Below are 23,622 nucleotides of genomic sequence, written 5' to 3'. Positions count from 1 at the left end.
GGGGACTAAAGTCTCACCCCGCAGACCGAAGGAAGATCACTACTAGTTCTTGTCACGGATATCTGACGTTATTGGACGAGCGACCATTCGGGGGAAACGAAGTGCGGGGCCCGATGTTTTCTTTTTTTTGGGTTGCAAGATTTATTACTTTTGCTTTTGCCAATATTACTCTACGCCAAGTCTACATCTCATGTTCATAGCCTCTTGCACAATCACAATGATACCATACTCCTTGCCTGGGCCGCGCTGCCCAGACAATCCTGAATGACTGCCAAGGGTCCATTGATATGTGCCAAGCATTGTGCCATCAGATAAACCGTAGTTCCTGTTGCACAGCCAAGCAATGATAGATTCTGCCGATCAACCCTTTTTGGACCTGCCAAGCCAGCGTGACCCCTTGAATGATTTGCCTTGTAGTCTACGGTGTACGATAAGAAGGGGGAGAAAAAGTAAACAGAGGAGCAGCTGAACCCTGAACCTAGTAGTAGTCCTGAAATTAGTTTAATTAAACATGGCTGCACACCGTACAGCGTACTCCGTCCATGCGTCGGAGTAAAAGGGCCCGACAGGGTTCCAGAGATAACTAGTGGCCATGGCAGCTAGCAGATATGCTATCTGGACCAGACCAGACCAGAACGGCGCGATCTCAGATCTAGCCCCAGCCCCAGCCCCAGCCCCGGTGACAACTTGCAGTATGGATGTGCTGGTCACGGGGTCTGCACAGAACTGCAACTTGCCTCTCCGGATGCTGAGATACGTACATCCGCTGCTGCTGCTGCTGCACCCAACTCAGCCCAACTCCCACACCACTCGCTATGAAGTAGGTTTACTTCTTATTACTGACCTTCTTTCTATATTCTTTTCCTTGGTTTGTTCATCTATCTATACGATGATTCCACCAATGCTATATTCCTATTACCAAATCGAGTAAACTTACGCACGCACCCATCTAAGCATAATAGCCATCTACTATAGTAATATTGATAACGAGTTATATCATATGTCTAATGGTGATACACACCTTCAATGACCTTATCATCCCACTGACCACCCCCTTCCTTCTCTAACCGAGCCCACACTTACATACATACTACATACACATTACAGAAACAAATGCATCCGGATATGCATGTCCGCGTACGTCTGCACACCGGACTTGGCTGTCCATGACACATACTACTGACATACTTGGATATTCCAGTCTACCTTGGGGGTAGTACTCCATGATTGGAAGAGCTTATGTTTACGAGACTACTATACTACGGAGTAAATAACCCTTTTATCCGAGTTATGACCCTCCCTTTCCCCTCGGATTGAATTGTCATGATGCAGGATGATGGACAAATGGATGGATGGGTGGATGGACGGACGGTGTTTCACCGAGATGATCATCTATTACTTGCTTTTCTTCCTGGATTCTTCTTGATTCGTTTGCTTTCCTCCTGTAGAAAATTTCCGGTCGGTGAAGGCAGCTAACTAACTATTGACGGGATTATATGACATAAGAAATAAGTAGGGTTTCTTTTCTATTGTCGTTTTGGACTGGATGGTGTGGTGTGGTGGGGGGAAGGGTAATGCTTATGCTTACTTATGGTTATGCTTACGCTCATGTTAAGGTTTATGTCCGTGGCTGGCTGACGAGGAAGAGGGAAAAGTAAAATAAAAAACAAAATGATGACAATGGTAAATGTAGAAACGATTAACAGCCACGCCACCTCCCCCACGTCTACAATAAGACATATCATATCGATCGGTGTGGGAAGGAGCAAAAAAGGAAATGACAAGAGTGGGATTCGAACCCACGCCATCTTACGATGATCAGGAAGCTGTGAAGCTGGGTATTAAGGTGGACCTTAACCTGACGCCTTGGACCAACTCGGCCATCTTGCCTTGTTCATGTAATATCTTCTGATTTAATGTATTATTAGTGGAATGAAGAGTAAGTCGGGGCCGACCATTACCATCATTGACTTGTTAACCCTCCGGTTTCGATAGTCCAGACTAGTCTGCTGGATAGTACAGCCCGAGTTGCGTGATTCGCGCTAGTTTCACCTTAGGATCCACTGCGATGGTATCATCTCTTGGGGTCGGAGTCGGATGTTTAATTGTGTTTCGGACCAAGGAGTGACCTACTGCCAGCTTGACATCCCGTCTGAAATATTTATGTTGATGTTGGAGCGTGATGGTCGCACGCATGGTTAGCAACATTACTTCATACTAGTCAATAAGTAGCATCTGTCTGGTCTCGTCGCTACCATGCAAGCGACTGCTGTTAGTTAACTAGTACTCCGTAGTGGTTTCAATATAGCCGAAGTCTCGCAGATCCAGTATATGATTGGTGCAAAAAGCCGAGATATTCTACCGGGATAGGATCAGACGCACCATCTACTGTCAGGTGAGCTTGTTAGTATATCGCTAGTTGAAGGCTGTGTAGTACGGAGTATAAAAAAATTCTAAATATACTTCAATAGTCAATTATCTACTTTGAACAGACTGATTGAATGGCGCTAAAAGACATGCTTACCAGGGTCATTCCTTCGCAACGGCTTCGAATGCGGCTCAAGTAGGGCTCGTCTCAGCTTCGTGCATGTATGAGCGGCCATGTGAATTTTGCTCAGTCGAGTGATGTGATCTCCATCGTCACTGCATTCTGTAGTGATGCTCTTCCTCTTTAATTTCTCTGACTGCTTCACCGTGTTGAGACAGGAATCATTTCGTATTCATCTCGTATTCACAGTATTGTATAGAGATTCACACGGTGTGGCCCGGATTCACGACTAATCGCTGCTCGGTCCTGTAGTATATAAACAATCATTTTTTCCCTCGTCTCGCGTGTTTCTTTCTTTATCATCCCTCTGATCTCACCAAGAAACTATCATCAGCTCGATAAGTCTATCTACTAGTATCTTCACTCGATTCCTTGGGCCTGGCTAGAAAGGGTACAACGAATGACTGGCATCTCTTCTAAATATGATATATGACTATGCCATATACAATGAATTGCTCATAGTTATAAGCTACTATCCCTGCTTTGCTATCGTGTTACTCTCACCAGTGAATGCCCGGAGTAAATGGTATTACCTTGATCCAAGAGTGTCGAATACATCTACAGAGTATTCGCATGTCCGGAGGATACACTTTAAATCAAGACATCAAAGGGACACCACGGGAAAATACCCAAGCTTAACAAAGTTACATCGTCGTCCCAAGACATAGAACACGACATAGATCATCGGGAATACCGTCAAGATCCTAAGAACCAAGGTCAAGAAAAGTATGTCATCTTCCTGCCTTGAGCTGGTGAGACGGCCCGCCAAAAGTGCACATGCTGACGTTTGCTCCAGCACTAGGAAACAGCGTTATGCCGCTTATCTTATCTCTCCACGTATACCTTTGCCAATAAGACATCGGAACCTGCTAGACGAATGTTCTAGCTGGTATGCTGTAACCAAGGCTATCGCGGCGTCGGTACAACTCATATTATATCTGGTCGGCGAGACTATCAACGCAGCCATACAGAACCACCCCAGTGGCTGAAGAGGCGTAATTCTCCACCCTTTGGTTGGTTTCACACCAACAAAGCGTATGGGCCAAGCTACCAAATCGACTCTTTTCTAGGAGCCCCTATCTCCAGGTGTCGGCCGACGGGCTGATCTACATGATGCTTAATATCTTCCCATCATGATATGGCCAGATCCCAACCACGGGCAGTAGCGCGGGAATGGATAACAGAAAGGGTCTTTTTGGCCAACTTCGAGTTATCACCGGGCCCTTAGAAGGCACATAACAGCAGCATTGGCCGAATGCCGTCTGTGGCTGCAAAACTGATTTAGGATATCTCGACATACATACCCCAGAGCACAAGGTGAAGAACTTCCTCATGTGGCACAAATATTTATTCTTTGGGTCTTGAAGAACAGGACCTGGGGTATAGATTTACTTTAGACCCATGTGAGTAGCAGCCTCGAGCACGCTTAATCTTTCGAGGCGATGCGCTATGGCTTCGCTTTTGAAGCACGCATGCAGGAAGCAATAGCCGACTGTGATTGGCTGCACCAAGACTACAAAAGAAACGCACATGCGGACAGCATTGCAACAATGTTCGAGGGCCGCGGTCGAAATACATGCCGATTAGAACAAAACCAAGCCCTTTGATGTGGCACACGCAAAACCATATTGCGTAAAGCTATGGCGAGATTGTCAAAGTCATGGGCTGCTCGGAACAAATTAATAGCAGCTTTAATCAACACTTATCAAACCACTTGCAATCCTTGGAAGCTGATCAAAGAATACACATTTGACTCCGAAGTCATTCTGAGCATAGAATGAACGACATTTGGTGTCAAATCACGAATCTGTAATGATATAGCAGCACCCACTGACGTTTTTATTCCACAAATGAAGACAGACAGTGAGGAGGATGAATGCACTTTTTTTAAGAAGCCTAGTAGTAACCTTACTACACGGCACATTGCCTCAACCTCTTTATCCGCCCGTTTTACGGCTCCATCCAGTACTCTTCTTGAACTCCGACTTCGTTCCTCTTCTTCCCTCTCGTTTCATGCTTGGCCATCAATAGCTGGAATGAAGCGATCCGGCACGCTGTAGCCGCCACACTGACCACCACAAGAATATTATAGAGCTTATTGGGAACGATGGCGAAGCCACTCGCTTGTGTGGATTCTAGTATTAACATCGGATGATGAATAAACATACTTCTGCATCACGCAGGCTGCTGCGACGAGTTGATGGTTGAAACTACGTTGACGATGGATGAAGCAACCCGCACCTGTAGATCAATGGAATCGGTTGTTCCTATACAACGGGTTCTCCAAAGAAGGATGCTGGGGTGTGTTGATCATCGAGATGACATGGACAATGGATGAAGCCACTCGATTCTGTAAGGTGGGGTTATGACGGTCCTGGCATTGTGCTTCTCCGGTCAATTATGTTGTCATTAACCTCTATACTGTGCTCTTGATATAAATCTCTAGGCATTATGGCATCCCCGCTCCGATCTGGATCTTCTATCATACTATTATCACTAGTAAATACTTCTAAGCTACTTAACCTAACATACTTACAAAACCGTCAAATCCTTGCCACCACCAACCCACACCACACCACCTTATCTAGAACTGACTATATTACAATACAACACAAAGTTGGTACAACACCTTGCCACGTTTAGACTAATCTAGCATAAACTAGCACCAAAATATCATCTCAAGGCAAGATGGCCGAGTTGGTCCAAGGCGTCAGGTTAAGGTCCACCTTAATAACCCAGCTTCACAGCTTCCTGATCATCGTAAGATGGCGTGGGTTCGAATCCCACTCTTGTCATATCTTTTTGGTGTTTTCGAACTCAACACCACGGACTACTGAGTGTGTATTCTGTTTTCATATCCATTGGTTATTTATTCGCTTTTATTTTAATATTATTTCCGAACTCTTGCCGATGGGCTTTTAGTAGATAGATGCATGCCTTGGGTAGTTCCTTATCTCACTGTGCTATTCCAAGTCAACCATCGTCTGTCGGTCTACCCTAACACCTGGAATGGTAATGTGTCTTGTGAGTAACAAGTAAGTAAGTAGATACATAACTGCCGTGGGGGCTAGCTAGCTAGCTAGCTAGTTAGTTAGTTACTCGCAAGGCTGACTGACATACATCACATCATTCACACATACACACTCTCGTCACTATCCACACCACAACACTACATACACCATGCATGCATCCATCCATCCCAACGAAACACCACCCCATTGGGGTCCAAAATCCATAATTATCCTTCCTTGTTAACTATCCATTTGTGCTAAAATCTGATCTACTGCAGCGTACACAACTAACTAACTTACTCATGTGCTAATCAATGTCAATGACCCAACAGCCAGCCAGGGTATCAAAGCAAGTAGTAGTAGATACATAAATGCCGCAACAGAAGTAAGTAAGCACAGCGGTTGTTTCAGATATAGTTCAATGCAGAGACAGCAGTCGACTTACTGTACTTACTGTACTCACAGACCACTAAGTAGCCGGCTGCATGATCATCGTTATCGCTGGGTCTATCTAGCTAGTTGGTTTCAGGTACAGCCTCAGCTGAAAGTGTCATCTGTAGATACTGGGATAGTGGGGATGAAAAGAGGGGTAGAAGACAGGACAAGACAAGGATAAGTCTAAGCCACGAATCGATATTTTTCTTTCTATTTCTTCGATGGGCTGAAGTTGGCTGCCGCTACGGCTACTATCAATAGATGCGGGCAAATAGATGGGGTAGCCGCTCACGCTAGACAGGGATTCTGCAAAGCCCCAATTACTATCAATCAAGGGTTGTGGATCACACTATACTCTGAATTGTGGCCCCCAAGGGCATGAAGTTATGGAAATAGATGCTAGGGTAATCGACATGCGCTCAATGCACTGGTAATGCTCCAACCAAGTCATCCTCACCCACCGGTTCAAAACAAATACCACATCAAAATCGACAGAGGCCGGGTTGTGTGATCACAAGAAACGTATTAAATTAACCACAAAATAATCCTGATCAATAGGACCGTAAATAGCCGTAGCACACCAAGGACACCACGTCCGAGAAGAAGTAAAGTAGAGAAAAAATGCGCAATAATCAATGGGGGAGTCAGAAAAAAAAAAAATCAATTTACAATCAGTACTATAGTGACAGGGAAAGGAAAACGAGAATTTGAACAAAGGAAATAAGGCTTTATGGAAAACAGGGGAAATTCGAATGCGAGATAGGGATATGTATGCGGGAACAAACGGTTGCTGGTACAATGCGAGGACAATTCGATAGCTGCAAGCAACAGAAGGGACGAATTTTGCGTGGGTATCACGGGGGTATCCAATTAACCATTTTGCTCTTCAATGCCGATTTCCAAGAGCTGGTCGCCTCAAAGGCCACCTCCAAACCGAGAGGCACCAATCGAGACCCGTCATTCCGTCGAACCCGTCCTCACTTCGAGAGGATCCTGGGTCTGCGGCGAATGCCAGAGCACCTGCGTCGCCTTCCTGGGCATTGCCATACGTTCAATTCCCGAATCGCAAGCAGGTAATGAGACGGGGACTGCTTGTCATTCGTCATTGTTCGACCGCGGTAACCAATTCTACACTGACCGGCTATGTCGCGTTCAGTGTTGTATTGTGACAAAATATTAGTAGATGAGCTCCAAGACCAAGAATGCCAGCCTATCGGTCATCGCCGGCTCTCGACTTTGCTCGTCGACGGAAGAAATCCATTACTTTTCTGGCGGCGCCAGAGCTGCCAGGCCGGTGCGCCAAGTCGCGTTCGTACTCGTAGGCGTCTGCGAACTTCCGGTGGTTCTTGGGTAAGACGCCAGTGCCTCGTCCAGGTCGACCAGCCTGCATTGACGGCCGTGGCGTCTTATCGTACGGGGCGGAGTATTCCTCGTAGTGGTTGGGTGCTGAGTGGTTGGCGTACTGGTTGCGATAATAATGTTCATTCTCATTCTGGTACACTTGCTCGGCCGAGGTCGCGCTGTAAGAGGTCGGTTGGTATATTCCAGATTGGTTCGAGTGTAGTACGGCAAACTGTTGGTCAATCCGGGCCTGGTAGTTGATGGGTTCGTCCTGGGTCAGGATTTCGTCTCCCGGAGCACCCTCAGGCGCCGCTCCAATGGCATCCTGTGTCCCATAGCTAGCTGCGCGCGAACGCGCCTGCATTGCGCTGGTCGACGGACGTGGTTCGACCCGGTTTTCCGTCGAACGGTCTGTTTGCGACTCTTCATCAGGAGTTTGCGATCTGCTGGAAGAGAAACCCTTCAGGGAGAATGATGGCGGTAGGAATGAGAACCTTCGAGGCCGGCCTTCCGCGCCAGATTCACTAGTCTTACGGTTATATCCATATTGCATGGAGCGTCGTGAATCCATCGACATCCGGGTGTCATCCCCACCGTATGGTTCCTTCATACTCGTAGGCGGATAACGCTTGCCATTCTTCTGTCGAGGACCGCTACCCTGTCCACCACGCCCTCCGAAAATGGAACCAGAGCGGCCAAACAGCTTCTCGCCAATGCTTGATACCGTGTTGGATCGCTTGTGGCCCTTCGGGGGCTCTTGTCGGGGTGTCGTGTTGAACTTAGCCGGCAATTGCTGTGTACTTGGTTGACCAATGGACTGTTGGGACGACGAATCTTGCTGGAGAGGGGCGGAGATAACGTATTGCTTGCTCTTGGGTTGTGCGAGCCGACCCTGGGCGTTCGTAGCGGCCACAGTTGGCGCAACCGGCTGTCCATAAGAGCCTCGTGATGGCAAACGACCGGCGTTGAACGAGGCCATGGAGCCACCGGTAGTGGGGCGGGTGGCATGGGTCGCAGATGTTGGTGCCGTCCCAGTGAGCGCAGAAGTATCGGATGTTGAGCGAGGCAAGTGCCCAGGAGCAGGTGCCGGCGCCGGGCCAGCGGCTGCCTTTGGCTCTCCAGTCCGCACGTTGGACGCGCCAGACATATCACGGGCCAGGGTGCCCGACGGCATATTAGGCACGATGGGCCGACTATTTGACCTGGCTCTCGTCGGTCGAGGCTCCGACGGCCCAGCTGGCTCCGCGATACCTGCATCCACTCCGGTAGGGACCTCGCCCCGCGCAGTTTGAGACTGAGGTGCAACATATTCGACCTGCACGGTTCGTCGTTTGGTGTCTCGAGGAGTCTTGGACCGTTCGACCGCCTGCTCTTGGGAAATGTCTCCTGCATGGTGGATCAGTCCTCCCACCGAGGGAACAGGGCTATTGTTGTATGTCTTCGGAGGCTCCCGAACGGATGCGCTGCGTGCCAGCGACGGCACTTCCTTGTGCGGTTCTGCCCGAGACACCGGGTTAGTGGCAGAGCCTGCAGGATTCCTGGCGGGATCCATACCCTGAGTGACGGTGGTTGTAGCAATGTCCGCAACCTTGGTCGTACTGCTCGTGATGTGGGAAACAATGTGCGAGTACTCGCTGAGCCAGCTGTGCCGGGCCACCTCAAACAGGTCTGCGCGCTTCCGAGGATCAGGCACCAAGATCCGCCTCAGAAGATCGCGAGCGTGGGGGGTCACATATTCGGGGAATGTTAGAGGGGTAGTGACAATGTACTTGTACAACAAGTTGATGTTATCACCGTCCGGATTCGCCGGGTCATCATCGAAGGGCAAATATCCCGCGAGCATAGCATACTATGAACCAATTAGCGCGTTGCAATTATTATGTTACGCGAGTGTCACTCACCAAAATCACGCCACAGCTCCACACGTCGACCTTGCGCCCAGTGTATAGCGAGTCGCTGACCACGAGCTCCGGCGCGGCATAACAAGGACTTCCACAACTGGTCTGCATCAGATCACCTCGCCTTAAACCCTTGGCGTTGGGCCTGTCCAAGCGCATCCGCTTAACAAACTCCTTGTTCGTCAGGTTATATTCGATCTCATCACCCAATTCGTCCATGGGGTCGAACGTATTCGCAAAACCAAAATCGGTGATAATAATGTTGCGATTCCGGTCCAGCAACAAGTTCTCCAGTTTCAAGTCACGATGGACAATACCCTTCTTGTGAAGATACCCGACACCCGAAACGAGTTGCGCAAACAGGCGACGAGCGGCATTGTCCTTGAGGTACCGATTGTTCAGAATATGGTCGAAGAGCTCACCCCCAGAGGCGTACTCCATGATAATACCGATGTGGCGGTCCGTCTCGACCATCTCGTGGAGCCGAACGATGTTCGGGTGAGCAAGGTCACGCAAAATTGAGATTTCGCGGTAGATCTTGGGTAACCGGCTAGGATTTGACCCAAGAGACTCCCTGCGGATGAGCTTGATGGCTACCTGTATGGTGCCGTCTCTCTTCCACCCCAATTTCACCTTGCCAAACTCGCCCTCACCCAGCGTCTGTCCAAGAATGTACTGACCAAACGTCGTCTCCTTGCGCTTGACAGCATGATCCGAGTAGTCGTGCCGGCTTCGTAGTCCACCTCGACCTCCATCATCCACACCATCGCTTCCCACCAAGCCCAACCCGGATGCCGGAGCGCTCTCCGTCGATGGGGATACCGACGAGCCGGCCTGCCGGACCTGCTCCCGTTCGATGTCCACAGACGGATCACTCACCAGGACCTGATTGAGTACTGCGCTGGACTCCTTCTGTAGCTCGCCCTGGCCTGCATAACCTTCCATGTTATCCTCCGAAGACGGTGCCCCCGGCGCGTGGGAGCTCGGACCCTGCGGGTATTCCTCGGGCATGTTCACCGGGCGAAATTGGCTGTCTTCCCCCTTCCTCTCACGGTGGCTTGCACTCCGGTCATCGGCTTTGTTCTTTCCGTGACGAGAACTCGAGGACTTTTCGGCGGAGGATGAGGAGGGTTTTGCACTCGAACCATGGTGACCGCGGTGAGTTGACGACGTCCTCGGCGGCGGGACGGGCGGAGCACCCAGTAGGTCGGGGTAAGCGGGAGAGCGGTTGTTGTCCTGCTCGGACGGCGCTGCGGGTGTCAAGGCTGGGGATGCATGGGTGGTGAGCGGCAAGGACTGCGATTGGGAGTCGTTCATAGCCGAAAGAAGCTGTCAGGACCGAAGAGGAGGCTAGCTGCTGAGCCGTTAGCACTACACGGATTGCGCTGTGTGACGCTCCATCGCGGCGACTGTCGCGCCAACGCTGACAGCAGAGTTGCGGCGCATAATTCGGAATGACGGAGCTGGAGGGGGAGGAATGTGGACAGGAGCAGCCACGGGGGAGGGGCAGACCAATGTGGAATCTCGGCCAACAGTGTAGGGCAGCACGTCACATACCTTCGTTTATTAAAGACGCAGCAGAGCCTTTGAGATGAGGACTGCTGCGTTTGCGGTCCGGGGACAGCCTCTTCAGGCAGACGCGAGACGGCAGATGAGCGATCACCTCGGTTCGCTCTGATGGAGCAATTGCGATCGGCGAGCTGAATTCCGACACGTCCAAGCCCTCCAGAGGGAGATAAAAAGAGGACGTCGTTGTTTTTCTTTTTTACTATCTGTTTGTGGGGGGAGACAGTGACCGATCAATCCGGAGCTAAAGGGTTCCGGTCGGGCAGCTGAGCTGTTGTCTCTCGAGTCAGTCTCAGTCATCGGAGGTCCCATTCGAACCGCCGATAAGGGATGAATGGTTTAGGGAAACAACTGACAGGGTACTGGGTCACCGACAAAAGCAGAAAGATGTTGGTATAAAGGACACCAGGTCGATTAGAAGCAGCAGAATATTAGTGCAAGCGACGTCGGCGAAAATAAAGAAGAGGAAGCTAGTCAATACTCGCGTTTGTCAAAGAAACGCATAAGCTGCTGCTTGTTGTGGATTTTGAATTTTCTCCCTTTTTTTTTTTTTCTTTTTTGATTTCTTGCGAACCCCTGGTAATATTGTAGGATCGCAGCAAGAAGGGGGGAAATATCTGCACTGCAGAATTGACTCTTGGACCTTGGCCTCTTCCCACGAGTAATGGCTACCCAGGTGGGTAATGGGTTGAAGAGGGAGGGGGGGAAGAGAGTCTGCGGCTCGAGAGATTGAGGAATTGGAGATCGGAGGGACGAGACCGACGCGGGCGGGAAGGGGAAGAGCAGCAGCCTCGGGAGAGACGCGAAATTAACCACCACGAGCCACTTTCTTACTTTAGCACGATGGACAGTCGACGACGGGAAAGCTCGCTTTGGACCTTTTCCCAGATACGGCACCAATTTCAACACTTCCGAGGGAATTGACAAGGCAGAGTGTATGCTACTTTGAATAGCATGATCAACAGGGAAGGGGAAATTGGGGGAGAGGAGGGGGGTGATGGTGAAAGGGAAGAGGGAAGAGCGAAGATGCAGCAACACGCAGCAAGCCAGCAGCCAGCAGTAGTTGCTTGAGCAGCGGTAGCAGTAGCGTCGCGACAAGAGGGGTGCTTGAAGCCTGGTGTGGAGTTGTCGTCCGTCTCTGGATCGGGGAGCGGACAGGGGGGGGCGCGGCGCGAGGGGAGCAGGAAGACCGGCGGGATCAAAGGACCCAGGGGGGGAGGAGGGCGTCTAAAAGGAAGAGGATCCCGAAACGAAGGCAAGAAGCAGAAATAACAAGTGAAGAGAACAAGAATCGAATGAAACCAGAACAAAAAGGACAAAGGGAACAAGAGAAGAGGAAGAGGAAGAGGATGGAGGGAAAGAGATGATGACGGGAAAGAAGAAAGAAGAGGGGATAGAGAGAAGGGGAGGAAGAGATGGCGGTGGTAAGTGTGAAGTCGTAGCAATACGAATAAAAATCATAATGATAATAATAAAAATAAAAATAATAATTTTGATAATGCTAGTTAGTCGACTACTACTAGATACAGCTAATAAGCCAGGTATTATTATTGCCCTCCTGCGAACGATGAACACCCACCCAAGCACTCTGACGGGGCCACCTGCTAAGTACTATCTGCTAACTGCTAACTACTTCATATCTGGTTAGTGAATGAATTGACCTGGTTACCTCGTGTCGGGAGTACGTAGCAGAAATGTCAAGTATAGAAATGAGGTTCCCACCTGAATTGGGGAGCCAGAGAAACAGCAGGGACAAATAATTCCAAGGCGAGTCGTGAGAAGGAACGGGCAACCAGTCCGTCAACCAGCATTTGCTTTGCGTTGCTTTGCTGTGCTGGCTGGGGAAAGCAAAAAAGCGGGTCAACGGGTCGGATCTCTTTGCCAGGAATAATCATCGCCGCCCCAATTTAAAATCATAAGCAACTTGCCAGAAGTTAAAAGCGCAACATGGCAGTTGCGAAAAGAAAAAAAAGAAGTAGAAAGAAAAAGGAATTAACCAACAGGTTAATGACAGATGAATGAAATCAAATACAGCTCGATCTTTACTGGAAAACCAAATTCTATTTAAGATATTCATATCTCAACCTCAACCTACATTTCCATAAGAGACCTACCTACATAACAGAACTACATCAAAAACAGCTGCATTGGGGGACCTCGGAAATATTGGGAGGAGCTAGGGATGTGACTGGACCATGGGAACCTTGAATACGGACGGAGGAGTGGGCTTCAATTGGGAAAACCCGACTGACTCTAGAACGTTAGTAGTGGGGATGACCGCCTTCCCTGGCTACCTAATATCCTCACGAGGTGGTGACGAAATGCTTTTTTGTTTTTCTTTTTCCTCTTCCTCTTCCTGTTCCCTCAGGCTTTCTCCTTCGGTTTCCTTCTTGGATGCAGAATGGGGCAGAAAGAGGGCGTAATGGACGCCCGATCCAGAGGAGAACCACTAAAACAAGGGCCTGAACGTGGGTGTTGTCCCTTGCCTGGTTCGACCGGCCGTTGGGATTCTCCTTCTGAGTCTGGTCATTCGTCCGGATGGGCGATCGTGTACCTTATGTAGTAGTGTTCACTAGAACCGACTATCTACTACGTACTCACTTGGTGTGCCGATTTATGCATGCTTTTCTGTCGATGACCACTATAATAATACCAAGCGGCCCTCGTATACTTAAATTGAGTCTTGCGCAGTGGTCATGATCAGCCGACACAACCCTTCTTCCCAGCTGCCAGCTGCCAGCTTCCCAACACACCAAAGCCAGACCGACAGACCAGAGAGAGAATAGACCAGAGACCAAGTGAGAGCATGAGAAGGCGCCAAGTCATCAGGGGCATCGAACCACTGTTTCAAGCCGGCACGAAAAAGGTCGCTACTGGAGCCGCTGGGGCAGCCGATCGTCATTACGGCGACTAACCGGGCAGTCATCGTCTGCGCCCAACTGCTGATTGGCTGTCCGGAAGATTACCGTCCTGGACACCTCAGGTACCGCCGGTCACGCCGCCCACTGGTACCTGCCTTAGGTACCACCGCCTAGCAGGGGACTTACAGTAGTCTGTTTTTGCTGGTTTGCTGGTTTGCTGTTTTAATTGTTATTCGACTTGTTATTATGATTTCCTCTCAGAATCTACTACTTACTGACTGGCTTCATGAACTCCCGATCGCTACCAAATCTAAGTAACTCAACTAAACGAACTTTAATCACATACACGTCAATGGATCATACCCGTCCCTGACCAAAGAAAAAAAAAAAAAAAAGCCCCCAACCACAGCGCTTAATACATCTACGTGCTCCTCTTCTTCCTCGGGTCATGCCCCATCCTTGACCCTTGGATATCCTATCCACGGTAGGGATAACCGCCATCCCTGGAGTTGTCCTTCTTACCATGATCGGTACTCCAATTATTTGCCCATCAAGGCCGAGCTTATTTAATGCTGGGGCACTATGAACATACCTCATTCCTTTTTTATCCCTTGGATGATGGATCATCATAATTCCTGATATCTTTCTTATCAACTGTCCTTTTCCCTTCTATCTACATGTTCGATAAATCTTCCATTCCTGAACCCCATCCTCCGCAACTCTACTTACTCCGCCCTCCAGTCTTGATAGCTACTGATACGACACGTCCAACCACACTAACCGGATTCTTCCGGAATGGAGTAGATATTCCCATGAGTGCAGCATTGGACTAACTAGCGCCAGCTTGCACGCCATTGGACCAACCACCCAATGCTAATGCTGTATCTTACTCCTACGTCTCCCGACATGAAACCGACCTTGATCAGCTAGCTACCTTAGCCTGCCAGCTAGGATGCACCTCATCCAGCTATTTAATTTAAAAGCTGACAGTCTAGTCTACTCGGCTTACCCGTGAGGGAGGGGAGGGAGGGGGGCCGTCAAGCCAATCCCTCTAAAATAGAAACTCTTGACAGGGATGTTCCCAGGGAAGCAACAAAACAAACCAAGACAAAACAGAAAAAGGCCCATGCTCAATCAAGGAGACTCTTATTGATTAGTTTTCGGCGGCCTGGGCAACTACCTTTGCAGTGTAACCCTCCGAGTGTACTGTAAGTAGTAATAAACCGGATCTACTCCGCATGACGACCGACGACCAGTTCGTTACCCCAGCATCGCGCCGATGATAATAGTGAGTTTCGGAGATTTCCCCCAATTACGTATGCGCTGTGAGCCTGTGACAACTGCTGATACCTACTGTACAGTACAGTAAACTCTAGCTAACTAACTAACTAACTAACCGATCTAATTATAATTTCAATTGCATCCCTTCATCGATCCCTTTGTTTGTCTGCTGCTGCTGCTGCTGGTTGTCGGGGAGATCTAATTTACCCTGCCAGCCTTATCGATGTCTTCTTCTGCAACATGATCAATGCTTGTCTGAGAAACCAATTTCAATTTACGCCATGTTTACTTTCCCAAATCGGGGTCTGATGGGCAACTATCTGTACATGGATGTCTGAAATAATCTCTGAACACATAAACACCACAGTTACGATCTTTCCCTTTCTTGGGCTAGTCGCGTGGAACATGTCCTGCATGCCTATATTACTTGTTGTCTCTGCATTGAGCTATGGGGTACTACTATGGCAGGGTCTGAGGTATACTAATTTCCTTTGCTTGATCTCCCCGGGAACGAGGCGGTCCTTCTCGGGGATGTACATATCGCGTGATCATCAAGTAGGTAGTTATCAACCTACATTATAGGAGTCTTGCTAGGATACCAATGGCTTTTTCACTCATCTCCGGGGATAGGGAATGACTCGCGCATCTCCGAACATAACCACATCGACTACTACCTACTGGCTAAGTAGCTAAACAAAGCTGTCTTACCCAATAAATCCATTATTGTAGTATAGCATCAGATATTCCCCTTTATACATGGCATTATGCCGAGCTGCAGCTGTAGATTGCTCATAGCCCATATGTGGTACTTATGCAATTCTCGCTCATTATGTTCGCATTGCTATCCCCGCTCTCCCTAAGCTACATACATACATACACGCACATAGGGTGTACAACATTACATTACCCTGTACATAAATCTCACATGCTTCCAATCAATCAATTAATAAAACTACTACTGCGTGTCGTACCCCATCTTCCCTCTTCGTCCGTATAGAGAAGCAGATCCCCACCTAACCCAGAGAGATATTCCTACCTACCTGAATCCTAAACCCTAGAGATAGACACTATCTACATCCTATGTAACATGAATCCAATGAATCGACATTGACACATAAATACTACCAAACATACATTGCACACATCCCATTCCCCAATAGACATCTAAAGTCTAGACTATAGATATACTCTATACCAAGAACCCATAATCTCAACCCCCATATGATAATTCTGGATAACCCGCCAGCCGACCCCACCCACGACCCACAACAACCACACAATGGTTACTTCCAGTTCCCACAAAAAGTGTCTCGGTAGAGAGAAGGGATGGGGGGGAAAAAAAAAAAAAAAACAAAAAGATATCGACAACAGTCGGATTTGAACCGACGCCTCCGAAGAGAATAGATTTCTAGTCTATCGCCTTAGACCGCTCGGCCATATTGTCTTATTGATGTTTAACAGCTCAAATTTTGGCTATATTAGGGGGAAACTAAGATAAGGAGGCATTTTTGGTGGTGTGGTTCTTGGGAACTTCGTGACGGAGGTGCTGGGATGCGCTGTATAGGGTATATTTTGGTTTGGTTTGTGTAGTAGCTTGCTTGGTACTACTAAGTAGTAGTAAGTTAGCTGGTAGTAATATTGTGTGAATTGGTGAGATGATGATACGAATCACATGCTAAGTAATATATATATTTACTGCGGCAGATAATGGTAGGTAGTAAGATGTGATGATTGGTTCCATCATGAGAGTGGTGCCTAGGTAACAGTAGAGCTACCACTGATTCAGGTAGACACAGTGTATGTTAGCATTGGACATGGTGACAGACACCGGTGCGAGAGCGAGGAGCAAGATGTATATATCAGCCAGCTGGGAATGCATTGGATTATGGGACATCGACTCGGATACATTCTTACAATAAACCTACGCCTAGTGGTATTGAAACCGTTGCAACTGTTCCTGGATATGGATATTTGTAGTAATTATACTACGTAGTAGACAGAAAGACAACATTGGTGATGGGTATCGAGAATCAATATTCACAACTAGTCTGGAGATAGAGTCGGTCTCTAGTGTAGTATATGACAAGAACAAATGTCACTGCTGTTTCCGTCTTATTGATGTGCCACCGTATATCAGGCTGCACCATATCTCCATATAAACAAGGACGTGTCATAAAATCATCCGAAAGAGCACAGAAGAGACGACACGCGGGAAATCACCAGCCCAGGGCATCAAGGTCATGAAATCATACATTAAACAGTGTAGCAAACAAATCAGAATCAAAGAACACACCGAGAGCATCCACGTCAACGCTTGCCCCCCGACATAGACATACCGCTCAATGAAGTAGTGCCTGGTGCACCGTATGCGGGTGGAGGGGTCGAGCTGGGAGACTGACGTCTTACAACCGGCTCACGCCCATATGCCTGACTTGGGCCAGCTACTCCAGCGGGGACATCACCGCCGTCGCCCGTGCCAACGAGGACCTGCTGCCCGTTGCGCATACGGCCGACGACCATGCCCCTCGCAACAGACTTCAGCACAGCTTTGCGGCTGACACCTGCGGCGTCGATATATACCAGACCGACATTCTTGACTCCGCCAGTGAGGTCGGAGGCCACCGAACCAGCCTGCTCGCCATAGCGATGTCCAATCATGGTGCTAGCTGCATTGGAGCCGGTGATCAATACGTTGCGAGCACCCTGCTCGATGCCATCCGTTAAAGTCGAGAACGCAATCAGCGACTTGTTCAGGATGCCGGGCTTGTAGTCGCTCCCGGACCTATTGACACCCCTCTGTGTACCATTGTCCTTGCGGCGGGCCAGGGAGGCGCCGATATTCTGGGCGTATTTACCCACCTGACCAACAGTCTTTGCAGACAGATCGGCAGCACCCTGCGAGAATGTACCGACCTTTCGGATCCGAGAATGTGTGGTGTCAGAGAAGGTCATCGGTTTAGGGTTGGGCTTGGTCTTTTTGGTGAAAGCTTCTGCGCCGCTCGTGATAGCGTTGGCAAGGTAGGAAGATCCGGTGACAATCAAGCGAGAGGCAGTCGCAGAGGTCTGAACGATCGTCGAGTCTTTGTAAACCGGATGACGAGCCATCCGCAGGTATTCCTCGGAGACATTGCTGACGTTGACTTGGTTACCCTCGGCCTCAGTAGGAAGTTCAATCTCCACGGGTCCTATTAAGTCAAGACTGTTAGCACATTCATGGGTTAGGAGGGAGAGAAGACGTACTCTTCGAGCCAGGTTTGACACCAGGCTTCTCAACCACATCATATCCTTCCATTTCACCAACGACGCTCCCATCTTCCTCGTCCACAAGAACGATCCGGCCATGGGCATCATCCTGGGCAAAGCCTGATGGGGCAACATATCCTTCGCCTGGCGCGTAAGTTGCGGGATTATACGGAGCATGATCGCTCGGCGGGGGAGCGCGCTCGAGGAACGCCGTGCATTGAGCCAGGATAGTCTCAAAGGTATCGATATCATCCTGTGTGACCTTATCCGGACCTGAACCGATACCCGGAAATTGGATGCGAATGAATGCGCCATCATCAGGGCCCACATCCCAGCGAGGGATCAAGTAGCTGTCTGGAGACTGGTGGAAGATCTGGGTGGTAGCAGGAAGCGCTAGGTCCAGTTCCGGTGGCAGATGCAGATGAAGGTAAAAGTCCTCCTCTGCAGATGCATCAGGGGGAGGCGTCGAGGGGGAATTGCCAGGGGAGGACGTTCTGGTGGGGACCATCAGGAGAGAGAGGGTCTGAGGCCCAGACGGGGTCAACTCTGTCTCTTCGCCATTTTGAATGTGAAAAGCACGGATGTTGCCGATGCTGTAGAGTAGCCTTGGATCGTGAACGGTAGAAGTCATGACTGAATTGCTTTGAAAATAGACAGTAAACACGTTTCAGAAACCGAAGACCCTGTCTTTACCAAGTGGAGGACTTTGCGGGGGCAAAGAGCTGATAACACGGCACAGCCGCTTGGCGGGGAAGATTGCAAGATGAGAGACGGTGTACTGTCCACAGCAACCAAGTAAAATTATGATAGTGAGTAAATGAGAGAAGAAGGAGAAGAGATGCGACAGCAGCACCGGGGAACAGGCACTAAATACTTGCCCGAACCCCGGGCAGACCGACGAGCTTCGAGATTAACCATTGAATGAATGGATGGCGGCCAAGAGGGGAGTGACATAATCGCCCCCGTCCGCTCTTGGCACTGCTGCTGCGCCACACCTCATCACATCACACCGCACCGCCACATATACTCACGGCGGCGCGTGAGTGGTCCGTCTGCTCACAAGAATAGAACAGCTTCGCGGCCGGCGGCAAGATTCACCCCCCATCCCTTCCCGGAAAGGCCCTGGTTGAGTGGAGGTGGCTCTCTTTCCCCTCTTTGACAAGCCAGTCAGTGCACACCCCGAATTTTCCAGTGGCTGCAGGGTTCTTGTTGGAGCCAAGGGCGCTTAGAGTGCTGAACAACTGGGATCGAGGGATAGACTAGGGAGGTCAAGCCCCTCACTAAAAATGGCACGGTTCCAGATCGTCTCCGACCTGCATCTAGAAAATCCCAAGGGATACGACTTGTTTGAGATTGCGCCAAAAGCACCATATCTAGCGCTCCTGGGAGATATCGGCAATGTCAGGGACGATGGCTTCCTCCTGTTCATCGAAGATCAGCTCCGCAAGTTTGAGATCGTCTTTCTCGTGATGGGAAACCACGAGCCCTTCCACTCTAGTTGGTTGGACGTGAGGGAGAAGCTGAAGCGGTTCTCTGACGATATAACACGCAAAGGAGCACAGATGCAAAATACCAAGTCCGGGTCTCACAACCTAGGGAAGTTTGTCCTTCTCGACCAAACCCGATATGATCTGGCACCAGATCTCACGGTTCTGGGGTGCACGTTTCACTCCAAGGTCAGCGAGATGCAAGAGGAACGGGTTAGCTTCGGCTTGAATGACTTTTACTACATCAAGAACTGGTCGGTCGAGGATCACTGCGCTGCTCACGAAGCTGACCGAGCTTGGCTCAACGATCAGGTCACTGAAATTGCAAGATCCAACCCCCATCATAGAATTGTGATCTTTACCCATCACAGTCCAACTGTTGCACCTCTGGCGGTGGATCCCGCGCACGCGAAGAGTCCTATATCATCGGCGTTCGCGACGGATCTCGCCGGAGAGGCGTGCTGGGAGAAACCCCAGGTGCGACTGTGGGGATTTGGCCATACGCATTACAACTGTGACTTTACAGATAGTCGAACGGGGAAGCGTATTGTGGCGAACCAGCGAGGCTATTACTTTTCTCAAGCAAAGGTGTTTGAGCCAGAAAAGGTGATAAGCATATGATAATTGATAGAGCGGGAATGGCATGTGAACGAGGGGTTGGGAGTTCATGTCTCGGGCTATAGATAGGCGCACTGGAACCTATTTTGACAGAAACAAGTTAGTAGTGACATTCAGACAATGATATCTAATTAATCTGGTATGGCTTCCAGTTGACAGGACTCGTAGATATGCCCCAGCAGGTGGTTAAATGCGGAGAGATGGAGCTGGAGCTGGAGGAGCTGGAGAAACGGGGAGACGGCTGATCGACGGCCCTCGGCCGCGTTTAACCGAGGCCCGTCTGCGCTCCTCACTCGTGATCTCTCCCCATCACCACCTGCTTTCCACCTCTTCCCTTCCTCCTCTCCTTGCGTGTCTTGCCGTGGCCTCGAGTTACACACTATAACCAGTTAATCCAGTCAGCTCCATTTCGATATGGCGTCTATTACCCGTGCGTTGCGGCCTTTGTCGCGCACTGCTACCTCCGCCCGCCTTATCGCAAGACCACCGTTGTCGGCCAGGCTAGCTGTGAGGTGAGTTTTGGCCGTCACCAGCCTTCAACAGGACAAGAGCCATAGCAATACACCCACGATTATGGCCGTTACTTATTGCTAACACCCTCCTCCAGCAGCACCCATGCGTTTTCCACCACCTCCCGCCGGCGGGATGTCGACCTGTCCGGACTGACGCCCACCCCGATCACCTTCCTCTCCGAAACAGAGTCCTTAATGTCCGAATCCGTCAATAAGTTCGCTCAGGAGCAAATATCGCCCAAAGTCAGAGACATGGATGAAGCGGAGACCATGGACCCTGCCGTGGTCGAGCAACTCTTCGAACAAGGACTGATGGGCATTGAAATTCCGGAGGAATACGGTGGTGCGGGGATGAACTTCACGGCGGCGATTGTGGCGATTGAGGAGCTTGCTCGCGTCGATCCTAGTGTCAGTGTTCTTGTAGACGTTCACAACACCCTAGTCAACACCGCTATCATGAAGTACGGTGACGCGCAGGCAAGACGCACATGGCTGCCCAAGCTGGCTACTGGCACCGTCGGCTCTTTCTGTCTGTCGGAGCCGGCCTCCGGATCGGACGCGTTTGCCTTGCAGACCAAGGCTGAGAAGACAGCCGATGGGTACAAGATCAACGGATCGAAGATGTGGATTACCAACGCCATGGAATCCGGCGTGTTCCTTGTCTTTGCCAACCTTGATCCCAGCAAGGGTTACAAGGGTATCACCGCCTTCATCGTGGAGAAGGATACTCCGGGATTCTCCATTGCGAAGAAGGAAAAGAAGCTGGGCATCCGGGCCAGCAGCACCTGCGTGCTCAACTTTGACGACGTCCTGATCCCCAAGAGCAACCTGCTTGGTGAAGAAGGCCAGGGATACAAGTACGCCATTAGCATTTTGAACGAGGGACGAATTGGTATCGCCGCCCAGATGACCGGGTTGGCCCTCGGCGCCTGGGAGAATGCCGCACAGTAAGCATCCCCCAACACCACCTCTCCATATCTCCGCGGGCCTCCCGTATCTCCGAGGGGACCTAAAGCAGTCATCCCATGGCCGATGTTTCCATTGCTAACACGTGTCACAGATATATCTGGAATGATCGACGCCAATTCGGCCAACTGATCGGCGAGTTCCAGGGCATGCAGCACCAGGTGGCACAAGCGTACACTGAGATCGCAGCCGCCCGTGCGCTGGTCTACAACGCGGCACGCAAGAAGGAAGCGGGACAAGACTTCGTGCAAGATGCCGCAATGGCGAAGTTGTATGCCTCGCAAGTTGCTGGCCGCGTGGCTGGCTCCGCAGTGGAGTGGATGGGAGGCATGGGCTTCGTGCGTGAAGGTATCGCCGAGAAGATGTTCAGGGATAGCAAGATCGGCGCCATCTACGAGGGAACCAGCAACATTCAATTGCAGACGATTGCCAAGTTGCTACAGAAGCAGTATACTCGCTAAGTGAAACGATACCTTTTTTTTCTTTCTTCTTATTTTTTCCCCACTTGTTCCATGTTATCATCCGGCATTCGATTTATGGTTCCGTTTCATAGATTGAGATCCGATCCATCCTAGATACATTCACATGACACATTATACTATACTACATTTATCCTCTTCTTATGTCACTTTATGTATCCTTATGGCTTAATATCCTCACATCCGAAGAAGGGTATGGAAATCAACGAACCTCGTGTCGATCTAGCCGAGAAACTCAAATCCCAAACCATGGGACTGGAACCGATTACATTCTCTACCATACATCCATATATCCATCCTCCAATATCCTCTCATCCTTATGTCCGACATCCGAATATGCATCTCAGATGTTAAATGGGGATCCACTACTTACAAAGCACATAGTTACATACATACATACATACATACATACATACATACATACATACATACATACGTAGTCACCCAAAAGAAAACATCCCCTCTTACCGCTATGTACTATTAATACCCGGAAACTACATCCATTCATTCCATAATTGGCCATGTCGGCAAACAAGACAATAGAAAAACCTCAGGCAAGACTAAATACTATTTGGGTAGGTATCATCGATTAACGTCTTAGTGGGGACCCTAGTACTTACAGTAAGTAGTCTTCCTTGCTAGGGAAAAAAAAAAAAGTAGTATAGTAGTACTTTCCTACCGGCCGAGTAGTTTAACCTTTCTTGTCCAACTGCACATCTACTATGCTAGTTAGAAATCCCGTACTTACAAAATAATCCATCTCAACAAGACAGTACTATTTATACTTCTACAGTATGAATAATGAAGTGCAGACAGAACCCATAAAATTAAACGCCGAATTCCCCGCGCCCCCTTCCCCGACATCCATCCCACATCCATCCAACTAAACTAAATCAACTAACCAGAATAGACTTAACCATCTACTATACTTAGACTAGATAGCCAAATAGATGGATAAATAATTTTAAGGGCTGCTGCAGCCTAGGTAGGCTGAATACTAGTACTACCTACTACTAAGTAAAGTAAGTAGACTCCATCCGACCCAGAGTTGAGTTGAACAAAGTTACGATCAACAACTACAGCCGTAACTTAGAGTAAGAAATATGATTAGTATAGTAAGTAGTAACTAGAGGTATCCGACCGATCCGACCGAAAGTACAATAATCATACCGAAATATGCCTGCATTAACTTCTTTTGATATATCATAATTTTTTGGACTCAGCCAAGCAAGCCAAGGCCAAGAGCCAAGCCAAGAAATTGAATCAGGATCATCAGAGAGTTTTGATGGAGGCTCGGTTGGAGAGGACAAACCCCCCCCCCTCCCCGATGACAGAAATGGAAAGCTGGGTACTGGGTACTGGGTATACTGGTTCCG

The 23,622-nt window shown here is 49.3% G+C and overlaps 5 protein-coding genes and 3 non-coding genes across 8 annotated transcripts; 3 read left to right on the top strand and 5 right to left on the bottom strand.

Moving 5' to 3' along the window:
- Positions 1–1,778: 1,778 nt before the first annotated feature.
- AtWU_t98 lies at positions 1,779–1,890 on the bottom strand. The gene is made up of 2 exons: positions 1,852–1,890; positions 1,779–1,824 (listed from the first exon to the last, which is right to left on the bottom strand). It is a non-coding gene; the product is annotated as a tRNA-Leu (tRNA).
- On the bottom strand, positions 1,819–2,196 carry AtWU_04075 (uncharacterized protein; the record flags this gene model as incomplete). Its single annotated transcript, XM_035499186.1, has 3 exons — positions 1,819–1,905; positions 1,962–2,042; positions 2,134–2,196. The coding sequence occupies 3 exons, from the start codon at positions 2,194–2,196 to the stop codon at positions 1,819–1,821; spliced, it is 231 nt and encodes a 76-aa protein (XP_035355079.1).
- Positions 2,197–5,230: 3,034 nt separating this feature from the next.
- Positions 5,231–5,343, top strand: AtWU_t97. Its single transcript has 2 exons — positions 5,231–5,269; positions 5,298–5,343. It is a non-coding gene; the product is annotated as a tRNA-Leu (tRNA).
- A 1,861-nt stretch (positions 5,344–7,204) lies between these two features.
- Positions 7,205–10,550, bottom strand: AtWU_04074 (putative serine/threonine protein kinase (Kin4); the record flags this gene model as incomplete). The annotated part of the gene is made up of 2 exons (XM_035499185.1): positions 7,205–9,184; positions 9,237–10,550. The coding sequence occupies 2 exons, from the start codon at positions 10,548–10,550 to the stop codon at positions 7,205–7,207; spliced, it is 3,294 nt and encodes a 1,097-aa protein (XP_035355078.1).
- Positions 10,551–16,303: 5,753 nt separating this feature from the next.
- Positions 16,304–16,385, bottom strand: AtWU_t96. The gene has a single exon. It is a non-coding gene; the product is annotated as a tRNA-Ser (tRNA).
- Positions 16,386–17,248: 863 nt separating this feature from the next.
- Positions 17,249–18,815, bottom strand: AtWU_04073 (senescence-associated domain-containing protein; the record flags this gene model as incomplete). The annotated part of the gene is made up of 2 exons (XM_035499184.1): positions 17,249–18,126; positions 18,182–18,815. The coding sequence occupies 2 exons, from the start codon at positions 18,813–18,815 to the stop codon at positions 17,249–17,251; spliced, it is 1,512 nt and encodes a 503-aa protein (XP_035355077.1).
- A 655-nt stretch (positions 18,816–19,470) lies between these two features.
- AtWU_04072 (Ser/Thr protein phosphatase superfamily) lies at positions 19,471–20,292 on the top strand (the record flags this gene model as incomplete). Its single annotated transcript, XM_035499183.1, has 1 exon — positions 19,471–20,292. One exon carries the CDS (start codon positions 19,471–19,473, stop codon positions 20,290–20,292), a length of 822 nt encoding a protein of 273 aa, XP_035355076.1.
- Positions 20,293–20,703: 411 nt separating this feature from the next.
- Positions 20,704–22,228, top strand: AtWU_04071 (acyl-CoA dehydrogenase; the record flags this gene model as incomplete). Its single annotated transcript, XM_035499182.1, has 3 exons — positions 20,704–20,801; positions 20,897–21,748; positions 21,862–22,228. The coding sequence occupies 3 exons, from the start codon at positions 20,704–20,706 to the stop codon at positions 22,226–22,228; spliced, it is 1,317 nt and encodes a 438-aa protein (XP_035355075.1).
- Positions 22,229–23,622: the final 1,394 nt, after the last annotated feature.

Source organism: Aspergillus tubingensis, assembly GCF_013340325.1.
Source record: "Aspergillus tubingensis WU-2223L DNA, scaffold_6, whole genome shotgun sequence".
In the NCBI taxonomy this organism is placed as follows: domain Eukaryota; kingdom Fungi; phylum Ascomycota; class Eurotiomycetes; order Eurotiales; family Aspergillaceae; genus Aspergillus; species Aspergillus tubingensis.
Note: the sequence above shows the minus strand (reverse complement) of the source record. Positions and strands in the feature narration are given on the sequence as shown.